This window comes from Silurus meridionalis, chromosome 14, assembly GCF_014805685.1.
Source record: "Silurus meridionalis isolate SWU-2019-XX chromosome 14, ASM1480568v1, whole genome shotgun sequence".
NCBI lineage: Eukaryota > Metazoa > Chordata > Actinopteri > Siluriformes > Siluridae > Silurus > Silurus meridionalis.
This window is the reverse complement of record NC_060897.1, coordinates 8,817,694-8,828,966: the sequence shown is the minus strand read 5'-3', so window position 1 is coordinate 8,828,966 and position 11,273 is coordinate 8,817,694. Positions and strand designations below refer to the sequence as shown.

At 37.5% G+C, this 11,273-nt stretch overlaps 1 protein-coding gene across 1 annotated transcript; it reads left to right on the top strand.

Annotated features, from left to right (window-relative positions):
• Window positions 1-679: 679 nt before the first annotated feature.
• On the top strand, window positions 680-10,287 carry pitpnbl (phosphatidylinositol transfer protein, beta, like). The gene is made up of 11 exons (XM_046866724.1): window positions 680-790; window positions 1,401-1,431; window positions 1,772-1,917; window positions 5,444-5,535; window positions 6,126-6,133; window positions 6,235-6,309; window positions 6,400-6,483; window positions 8,244-8,321; window positions 8,457-8,564; window positions 8,767-8,889; window positions 9,317-10,287. Exons 1-11 carry the CDS (start codon window positions 771-773, stop codon window positions 9,362-9,364), a joined length of 813 nt encoding a protein of 270 aa, XP_046722680.1. The 5' UTR covers window positions 680-770; the 3' UTR covers window positions 9,365-10,287.
• The last annotated feature ends 986 nt before the right edge of the window (window positions 10,288-11,273 follow it).

Here is an 11,273-nt window from a genome sequence, read left to right as displayed (position 1 = left end):
GGACATGTTTTAGTTTCCCAAGCTGAATCATCATCACACCTTTACATCACGCTAATCGTCCATGGTGGGTTTGCTTCAGGGTTGAATTTGGTGGTGTCCATGCTGCACATTGACAACCACACATTTATGAACACCCTTTTTACGTCTAACAAAGACACGGTGGGTAGAACCAAAAATCAAACTAATGGACAGTTTTCCACTGATCTAATGCCCATTACTTTGTTTCTTGGCCCAAGCAAGTATCTTCTTGTCGTTGTTGTGAAGTAAAGGGTTGTTTTCCGTAAATTGAACATGAAGGCCTGAATCACTTTGTCTGCTCTGAACAGTGGATGTTGAAATATGTCTGAACTAGAACTCTGAAAGGCATTTGTGTAAATCGCCTGGTAATTCTAATTACCTTATCCTCTGCAGCAGAGGTAGCTCTAACTCTTTTTTTCATGGGATATTTCAGGATACACTCGTATCTGCAGGCAAAAACACTATACTGGTTGTGCAGTGTTGGTTTCTTTATAGATGAATTGGGTAGATGAAGGCTGACAAATTGTTGATGGGCTTAGTTATATATATTATTATTTATTTATTTATTTTATTATGGTATTTTTTTTTACCCCGACTAATGCTGCACCAGTACATTACATACACGACTCTCTACAGCCTCCCTTGACCCTTGAAACCCCGCCCACTTTCCCGATGACACACGCCAACGCGCCTGTCCAATTTCCGCCGCCCGAGAGCTTCTTGTCGGATGTGCGGTCGTGTGCGACTTCGGCATGGTACTCGTCAAAGAATAGTGAGTAACTCTAGCGGATCATTTTTGCACAAATACGAACAGCGTGTTTTTAATACGGATTATGATATTTTTTCTGTTTTATCCCGAGCTTCGAGTTACATAACAATGAATGCGAGTCAGTGATTGGGGGCAGGGGGGAGGGAGGAGGAAGGTGGGGGGCAGCTTATTTGTCCTGCGCTAGCATTAGCATCTGGATGAGAAATGTAGCCTGCTGGCTAAAGCTCCGTTAGGCAAATTCATCCGTTTTATATCCGGATTGAATCCTGCCCTGATCCTATATAAGTAACGGGAAAAGCTAGCTTAGCCAGCTAACGGTGCAAAAAAGCGGCTTCACACCCGGTACAGGAGCAAGGCGTTGGAGTGGCCGGGGATATTTCTCGTGTACCCGTATTCCGGAAAACAGCGCGTCTTGCGCTCGTATTTGCCGATAGTTTATACCTTCAGGCGGTAGAATGATTTTTGAAATTTCTGATTGGCTGCGCGGATAAAAATTGAACCAATCCCGGTGCAGGAGGCGGGATTAGTCTGAAAGCTGGTGGGAAGACAAAGCACTGATCAATATTTGAGCTAGTCAACGTGATCTATTTCTTTCTGTTCATGTCTTTTTCAGTCAAGTGGTGCTGCCATGCTCAGTAGAAGAGGTAAGTAAAAAAAACAACAACAACTCAATCACAAGACCACCAGTACTTTTTAGATCTTTAGATCAATAGCTGCATGATTTTTTCTAAGTGGTCACTCCAGGATCTGCTGCTGGAGTTGTAGTGTGTAAGACTTCTGACTCAAAAATAACAGCTGGATAAGTTGAACATGGTGTCATGGAGGAAAAAAACATTATGATTCAGTATAGCGTGTCAGCATTGGGAAAGCATGGTCTTTGGAGGCCTTGAAAGGCCGCTCTTATCTGCGTTCTTGTGCACTTCATGATTCAGGCAGTTTTGTGGTTGTGCTTGTTGCCTTAGTTGCTTGTGTAATCCCAATCAGTACCAGGTTGGCCAGCTGTACTCGGTGGCAGAGGCCAGTAAGAACAACACAGGAGGGGGAGAAGGAATCGAAGTCCTCCGAAATGAACCGTACGAGAAGGAAGGGGAGAAGGGCCAGTACACCCACAAAATCTACCACATACACAGGTACACACATCTCTCCTCAGTGTGTTTACTGACAATTGTAAAATGGGTTGGGAGGGAAATGGTGCACCGGGTTAGTGCTTGTGTTTAACTAAAACTTCTTATCATGTAGTCTGAATATATAATTTGAGGACTGAATAAAGGACGGACTGCAAGTCTGTGCTTCATTCAGGAAATGATGTTTTTATTTATATTTACTATCCAATACATGTTTCCACCTGACTAGATACAAAACATTTTTAGCAAGCCACAGTGCATCACATCCTTCATGCCCCATAGCTCTGCATGTGGGACATCTTGGAACTTGATCTTAGCAAAGAGTATAAAAGTTGCTTAGATGATATTGACTTGCTCTCCTTATAATGGTGGAGTTTATTTCTGCTTCTGATGAAACACTGTTTGTGTTGTTTGCAGGCCAAAGTGTGAAGTGTATTTGTGTTTTTTTGCGCACTTAAATGTAGAAATGTAATTGCCAAATAGGTGGAACGGATGAGGAAAGCAGTTGAATTGGAATCAATAGTTTTTGAGGGAAAGTATCACAGTATATTTTCTGCTTTTGTTAAAGTTCTGTGTATTTTCTTCTGAAGTAAGATTAGTCATTTTTTACCTAACACACATTTGTGTTGCGCCTCCAGTCATGTTCTATGAATATGGTGACTGCAACAGCAAATGTCAAGATGTTTGCTAGAGTTTCGAGCCAACTCCAGCTTCAGTTGAGTGTGAATAGATTCTTTATACAGTATCTCTCAAAGGGAAGTTCACCCCTCACATTTCAGCAACCATTTTCTATAGTATATCTCAAGGGACAATACTATAGAAATGAAAGTTGGATATTTTTAGAGTAGTCAATGTGCAGCTTGTGTAGCAGTAAATATTTACTTTCCTCTGAAAATAACTCGACATACAGCAATTATTGTATAATAACCGGCTACAAAGGGAGTACGCACTAAGTGAACATGTCAGAACTGTGTCCAAATTGTCAATATTTAGTGTGAGCGCCATCGTTATTTAGCACTGCTTTAATCCTCCTGGGCATGGAATTCACCAGAGTTGCACAGGTTGCTGCTGGGATCCTCTTCCACTTAAGCATGATGATTGAGGATGCCACACAGGCGCTCAATAGGGTTCAGGTCTGAACACATACTGGGCCACTCATTTACCTTCAGCTTACTCAGCAAGGCAGTTGTCATCTTGGTGGTGTGTTTGGGGTCGTTATGTTTTAAAACTGTCTTTCGGCCCAGTTCCCGAAGGGAGGGCATTATGTCCTGCTTCAGAATGTCAACACGTTGTGATCCATGTTTCCCTTAATGAACCACAGCTCCCCAGTACCAGCAGCACTCATGCAGCCCCAAACCATGATGCTACCACCACCATGCTTTACTGTAGGCAAGACACAATTTCCTTGGCACTCCTCACCAGGGCGTCATCATCTTATCTTATCAGACCCCAGGACATGGTTCCAGTAATTCATGCTCTTGAAGAGGGTTGTCTTCAGCAAACTGTTTGCAGGCTTTCTTGTAAGCCAGCTTCAGAAGAGTCTTTCTTCTGGGAAGACCGCCATGCAAGCTGACTTGTTGCAGTGTGAGGTGTATGGTCTAAACACTGACAAGCAGACATTGCACTTCTGCAACCTCTAATGTTGGTAGCACTCATCCATCCGTCTGATGCACAGCAGGATAACTTTTTTGATCGACTCTTGCGAGGCTTGTTTCAAGTGGAGCCAGTCTTGGAAAACTTCAGTAAACTTCAGACCCTGCCCACTGAACTGTAACTCGGTTTCAGGGTTTTACCAATCTTCTTATAGCCTCGGCCATCTTTGTGGAGAGCAAAAATTTTAATTCTTAAATCCTCAGTGATCTTTTCCATAAGTTGCCATGATTAGCATCCAGTGGTATGGAATTATGTATGGTCCTGTCAAACAGACAAAACATGAACTTATAAATATAAGTTCTAAAATATATCCAAGTTTCATTTCTCTAGTACTGTCTCATAAAGAATTTACTAAAATGGTTGCTGGAATGTGAGAGGTGTAGATACTATATATTTATATTAGTATCTACACATCTATATGTTAGGAGTGTAACAGTGCATGTGTTTGTACCGAAGTCTTTCAGTACAGGGCTTTCGGTGCACGTGTGCTGAATACAATCCTTTTTACGTGCGGAACATAAAAAATCTAAGTTCTCTCAGGAACGTATTAGTGGCAGACCACAAGTTTTAGTCTCTGCCTCGCACTTTTTAAAAATTATTATTATTATTAAATTTGAACATATACACAACAACGCCAGGGGTATAAAAAAAAAAAAAAAAAAAAAATGTCGCCGTGGCCACACTGGAAACGTTTTTTTTTTTTGTTTGTTGTTTGGTGCATACATGAAAACGCTAAAGAATACTTTTGCAATTCTGGACTTTTTAGCATTTTATGTCCAGCCTCAAGAATTTGTTAAAATATGCTGGAATAAGTAGATCATATTTTTAGAAAATTAAATATTAAATTTAAAACACACACTTATATATACATCTGTATTACCGAAATGAGGCCTAACAAATGTAAACTATTTAATTCAATGTTTTTAATTTAATTTTGAGTTTTTATTTGTGGCAATTTAATTGATTACTTAATTTTTTTATCAATATAAAAAAGGTGTATTGCACTAATTAGATTTATTCTATTTTAAAATATTTTTTATATATTTTTATATATTATTTTACCAAGCAGGCACAATGTTAATAATAATAATAATAACAATAATAATAATAAACTGTGTAATTTAAAAAATGGCAAGCGATATTATGTTTTGCATTCCTTCCCCCTAACCGTACCGAAATTAACCCAAACCGTGACCTAAAAACTGAGGTACCTACAAAAAAACTTTAATTTTGTGTACCTTTTTTTTTATTTTATATAAGATATACAACTGTTTTAAACTTTCAACTTGTAAACAATCATAGATTACTCTTCAGTGCAATCTGTTGTACCCCTCATCACACAAACTATGTTTCAATAGTGTGTGACAAGATAAGAAACGAAACTATGTAATGCCTACTTTTTAGCCTCCACTATCTTTACCAATCTCCTGAGCAGCTTTTGTATCCTCTTGGGTATAATTCTCCCGAAAAATATTCTTTTCGACATCTGCACAGTCTTTGTGCATTCTTGTTCACATTTTTGTTAAAACTCTGCCAGATATCACATACCACCTTTTTCTAATCAGGCAGGCATGAGGGGTTGGTTATGAGAAAAACTATTTATTATTCTAATAACTTTACATTATCTTTAAAGTTTGTTTTTATGCATTAACATTTTATTTCACATTTATGGCATCTGGAAGATGGACTAATTCAGAACGACTTACAATTATCGCATTTATACATCTGAATAGCTGATGGCTAGGAGCCTTGCTCAAGGGCCCAGTAGTGGCAGCTTGATTGTGGGTGAATTCTTGACCTCCTGATCAGAGGTGCTACTATTTACAAATTTGTTTTAGAATTGACCTGGACTGGTAACCAGTTAATTTATGTTTTACAGCAAGGTGCCCACTTTCATTCAGATGGTTGCCCCAGAGGGAGCGCTGGTGTTTCATGAGAAGGCCTGGAATGCCTATCCTTACTGCCGCACCAGTCAGTATTTTACAAAACCTTGCGTCTTGTTTTAGAAATCGAGGTGATGTTTGTTGCATGAATGTTTGAATTTGCAACAACATTTATTTGAAAATTACTATTTCACTATCAACGTTTAAGAATTGAACCCTGTTCCATAGCAATATGTTTGGTTGGCTGCAAATAATTAGCAATATTTATTAATTGAACCGCCTGTATAGAATCTTAACTGTAAAATTGATTTGAGAAAAAAAAAATCATACTTCCAACTTTGATATATAATGATACTTTAAGAGGTTTTTTAACCTTGTTTAACAAAAATACAATATACTTGTGAAAAATAAAATAACCTGTTTGGTAATAAATATTTTAGGCTACTTTAATCTGACAGTATTATTAAGGCTCTGATATCACATTTGATACTCTCAGAGAAGCTAATCACAATGAAATTTATAACAGCATTTCAAAAATGTATCGTGCTACTTACAGCTTTTGCTTGAAATGAAATTTAAGATATATGATCTCTAATATATAAAGTTCAGGATAATTTGCAGTTGATTGCATTTCTTCTTTTCATTTCTCTTTCACTTGCTGGATTACCACTGCTGCAGTTGTTACAGTAAGTCTACTTAATTATTATTTTATTTAAAATGTTAAGCTACTGGATAAATATTTCCACAAAAATTTAAAATTTCCTTTCTTGTTTTTGATGACTTTTAGAATGAATACATGAAAGATGACTTTTTCATTAAGATTGAAACCTGGCACAAACCTGACTTGGGAACAACTGATAATGTAAGATGAAAGAGGTTATTTTATATTAAGTTTTGTATTGGGGGGTGAAAAATCCGTTTCTGATTCTTAATTTCTTTGTTTCCTTTCTAGCCTCATGGACTTCCCCCTGAAGAATGGGAGGAGACCGAAGTAGTGCCGATCGATATCGCCGATCGCTCTCAGGTGGATGATGCGGTAAGTCAGGCCAGGAATGTTGAGTTAAGTGCTTATTTTTGTCAGCTAGTACAGCAGGATACACATTGTATTTATCTTTATTTCCACTTCCAAGGGACCTATAACTTATTTACAATGCTGAATTTCAACGCTAAGATTACAGAACGGGGATTTATGATTAAAGCCAGAAATGTTGCAGACTGTTGCGAATTACCAGTTTGCCTTGGTTCTTGGTACAGATTATAATAAAATGAGACAATATTACAGAGCAGTCTTTGGGCTTAGTGTAGTGACCATTCCAAAGTTTCCTTTTCCTTTTCTCTCAAACTTCCTATTAATAGTAGCCTCATGAGGCAACAGCTAATTTTTTAGCTTATAAATCATACATTTACCAGGATAATTTATATAATGATTACCCACTCGTTTTCCTGGTGGTGCTATTTATATTAAAGGTAATACTTCATCACATGTAAGAAATTCATCAAGTTTGAATGTGAAATAGCTTCTAAATTGTTGTATTTTAACATTGGCCCAAATTGAAAACAGAATTTAACCCAAATTTGCAGTCATGGACCAAATATTCAAATTCACATTACCATTTAATTCAGAAAAGGTGTTCACTCGGGTTATTCATACACTTGGTTTTATGTGCGTCAACTGCCAACTTTAGCGCATGCCAACAAGCTCGCTCTGACTCGTGCCAAGTAGTTTGTCGTCTTAGGCTGACAAGTGACAACTCCTCACACTTTGTAATGTAAAGCAAGCCATATGCCTGTTTTATGTCAAATTAAACCCATTAACGGCATTTCAAATAGTACTTTACTTTATTCAATAGGTAGTTAATTAAGGAATTCATCAATGGAGTTAATTACAGGTCAGCAGTACACATTCTGTGGAGAATCACTTTTATATATTTTTTGACTGAAACAACACAGATACCGAACCAGTATATAGGTCTGGGTGTGATTAAGTAATTATACTTGGGATGTATACTGGTAAAAAGAATACCTGGTTAACAAATTGAGAAATAAATATTTCAATCCATAGCACAATATTTCAATCCATAGCAGTTCTATTTCTTTTCCCGTTAGCTTTTCCTCTTGCTTTTTTTGAACCTGGTACATAAAGAAATAAAAAATAAAGAATTAAATTAAATAAAAATAACTGCAGTCTTAGAATACTGAAGTTATTTTTATTTTATTTTATTATTTATTTTTTATTTCTTTATGTACCCGGTTCAAAAAAAGCAAGAGGAAAAGCTAACGGGAAAAGAAATAGAACTGCTATGGATTGAAATATTGTGCTTACATCCAATAAGTCCTTTTCTTCTTTTTCGGTTATGAGAGGTTTTTTTCCCTTCTAATTTCTAACGTGCATGTCCTTACATGAAGTCTTTGGGATAAATGAATAAGCAGGAGACTTAAATGTGGTTAAGGTTAAGGTCAGTGGTTAAGGCTCTGGGCTAAAGATCGGAATGTTGGGGGTTCAAGCTTCCACTTTTGGGCCCTTGAGCAAGGCTCTTAACTCTCTGTGTTCCAGGGGTGCTGTATAATAGCTGACCCTGCGCGCTGAACCCGCTGGGATATGCGAAGAAAGAATTTCACTGTGTTGTAATGTTCATGTGCCTAGTAAAAAGCACATATACATCTTTAAACCATATTGTTTTGTTCATGCATAGTGGTATAAAGCACTACTGCCTTTCTCAGTAAAATTAGATAATCATCTAAGAACCTATATATGAAAAAATGCGTTTATTGGTACATATACATTTTGTCTTCTAGGACTACAAACAAGAAGAGGATCCTGCTGTCTTTCACTCTGAAAAGACTGGCAGGGGGCCACTGGGACCAGGATGGAAGGTGTGCGAAATAAACTATATCAATATAAATGATGTACTATATACACACTTACCAAAACTCTTACCAAAATGTAAATGCTGTCTTTTTCATTCATTTTTTTTTTCTTTTCTTATTTAATTATTTTTTTTTTTGCAGAAAGAGCTTCATAACAGTAACTGTCCCTATATGACTGCATATAAGTTGGTGACTGTGCATTTTCGCTGGTGGGGTCTGCAGGGTCGTGTGGAGAACTTTATTCACAAGGTAGTAAACCTTTCCATTTATTCTTTAGCCCAGAATTGAGTTGTATTTCATGTTCGGGTTGGACTTTCGGTTTCTGAATATTCTCACTTGTTATATTTAAACATTTCCTTTCCAGCTTAAAATATGTCTATGTATGTGTAAGAGAAGGACAACAATAACACCTCAATACTCTTATTTCACTCTGTTTGCTGTCTCTGAGCAGCAGGAGAAGAGGCTCTTTACCAATTTTCACCGGCAGCTGTTTTGCTGGCTGGACCGCTGGGTGGACCTGACCATGGATGACATCCGCAGGATGGAGGAAGAGACGCAGAGGGAACTGGACCAGGTAAGCCATGCTACAAGCCCCCTTTCATTCTACCACAGTAAGAGTAAATGTCATATGAGGTTTGTAAGGGTTCACTCACAAGAATAGTTTGATATATGTTAAGGACGTACCTACTGCTATTGGTTTCACCTTTTGGTTTACACATAAGCATGAACATGCAGATACATTTCGATGACGGATCTTAATTTTCAATTAAATTGACCATCAGCCAATAGGTGACTGTGAAGGAAAGGTTTGCAGTGAATCTCGACATGGCACACTTGGAGTGTATAAAAACCTATTGAGTATCTATAGCACAAAACGTATCACTGCTCTAAACCAGCCTGTAACAAATCAGTAACATGGCAATTACTTTTTCTAACAAATATAAACTTGAAGCTTCAAGTTGTTTGTGTGTATATGCATGTGAGAAATGTCTCCTTTACAGATGCGTAACCAGGGATCGGTGAGAGGAATGAAAGCAGGAGATGACTAAAGTCAGAACAAGCGAGGATCGGAAAGAAACCCAGGGCTACGTTTAATTTTACCTCCTTCAGTCCTCACATGGCCGATCACAATGTGCCACATCACCAAGCCCTTTTGAACAGGAAACTGTCATCTTTTACCCAGGAAGTGTCCGTTATCTCGCGTGAGACAGTGTGTGTGCGTGCGCATGAAATGTGCGTGTGCATTTGTTTGGTGCAGTTTGCCTTACATGACCTCATCATTTGCTGCCAAATTCTTTTTGGATTTTACTTCAAATGTGTTAATGTCAGCATTTCTTTTTATAATTAAGTATTATAACTGTTCTTCTGTTTTTGTTTTTTTTTGGTTTGTTTTTTTGCTTTTTTTGCAAACATCAGCTTTGCTCAGAGCGTGCCAGTGAGGTCCTAAGGGCCAATCAAGTTTTACAAAAAAGACGGTTTCGGGGGGTGCATTTCACTAAGCTTGTATTTTAAACATGAATAAACATCCCAGTCATTTACTTCTTACTCCAATTAAATTTCAGTCTGTTTGTGAAAACTTTTCAATGGGAAATTATGTACACTACAAGAAAAGGGCATGTGTAATAAACCAGTACACGCGTCATTGAAATAAAATGTATGCATAATGCTTGTTTCCTCATATGAAACTCAAAACACGATGGACAGAGCTTCTCTTAGGTTTTCTCTTTTTTTCTTTTTCCTATTGGATTCCTCTCTGCGCTGAAGCTTTGATTCAGTGCAAGTGTCCTCGTTGCTGGGTGAGAGGAGCGGTTTGTAGATGAGACTTTTTTAACCCCAAGAAGCTTTCCCACTTCTGACTGACATGTGGCATGCCAAGCCTCGCCACTTGGCTGAGGCGAATCTCATCTTTTGGAGCTGAGTCTGATTTACAATAATGTAACAACAAAATAAAAACAAATATCATTGACTGTCATTCATCTACTGTCTGTCTAGTCTTTAATTAATATGTATACAGATATAGATACAGATATATATATATATATATATATATATATATATAGAGAGAGAGAGAGAGAATGAATTTATTTATATATATATATATATATATATATATATATATATATATAAAAAGCAAGGTGACAAATTATAGGAAAAGATTAATCTGTTATACTGTGATTTTGTTGGTGCTGTTTTGCTGGCATGGTTTGGTTAGGTTTTTCACCCTTTCATAGAAATGTTGCAATTCAATATTCTTTGTTTGGTTTTTTTTTTTTTTTTTTTTTGGATCATTGAATATTTCTGTCTGGATGGGAATGCTTTCTTCCAGGACCCCTCCCCTCTCTGCACAAGGCCATGATGATAATACTTATCATATAATACTGAATTAAACACCTGTGTGAGACTTTGGGGTGAGATTATCCATCAGCAAATGTCACCTTTAACTAGTCACCTGTAATCGAGTGCCAAATCATGGAAAACTTTAAAATCAGGAAGAAGGGGTTGTTGGTGGTGCCTAACAGGGTGCTTAGACTATTTCACTCACTACTAATTTCCTGCGATCTTCTGCATTAACAGAATGGTACAGAAATCTCTGTGGGTGGAAATGCCTTTTAATAAGAGGTTAGAGTGTCCAGATTGGTTTGTGCTACCAGGTAAGATACAGTAATACTAATAATCACTGTTTACAACAGTTGTGAGCGGAAAAGCATGCATCACAGCATGCACATCTTCAGGTGGACAGTCTTCAGCTTTCCAGTTTGGTTGAGTCTGTGCCCATAATGGCCTCAGGTTCTGTTTTTGGCTGACAGGAGTGGAGCCTCATGTGGTCTTCTAATGTACCCCTTTCACCACAAGCTTATATGTGCATTTTGAGACTTGTTTTTGCTTGCAGTGTATGTAAAAAATGCTTATTTAAGTTATGTGTCACTTTATCTAATACTTCTCATTGACTTAGCATGT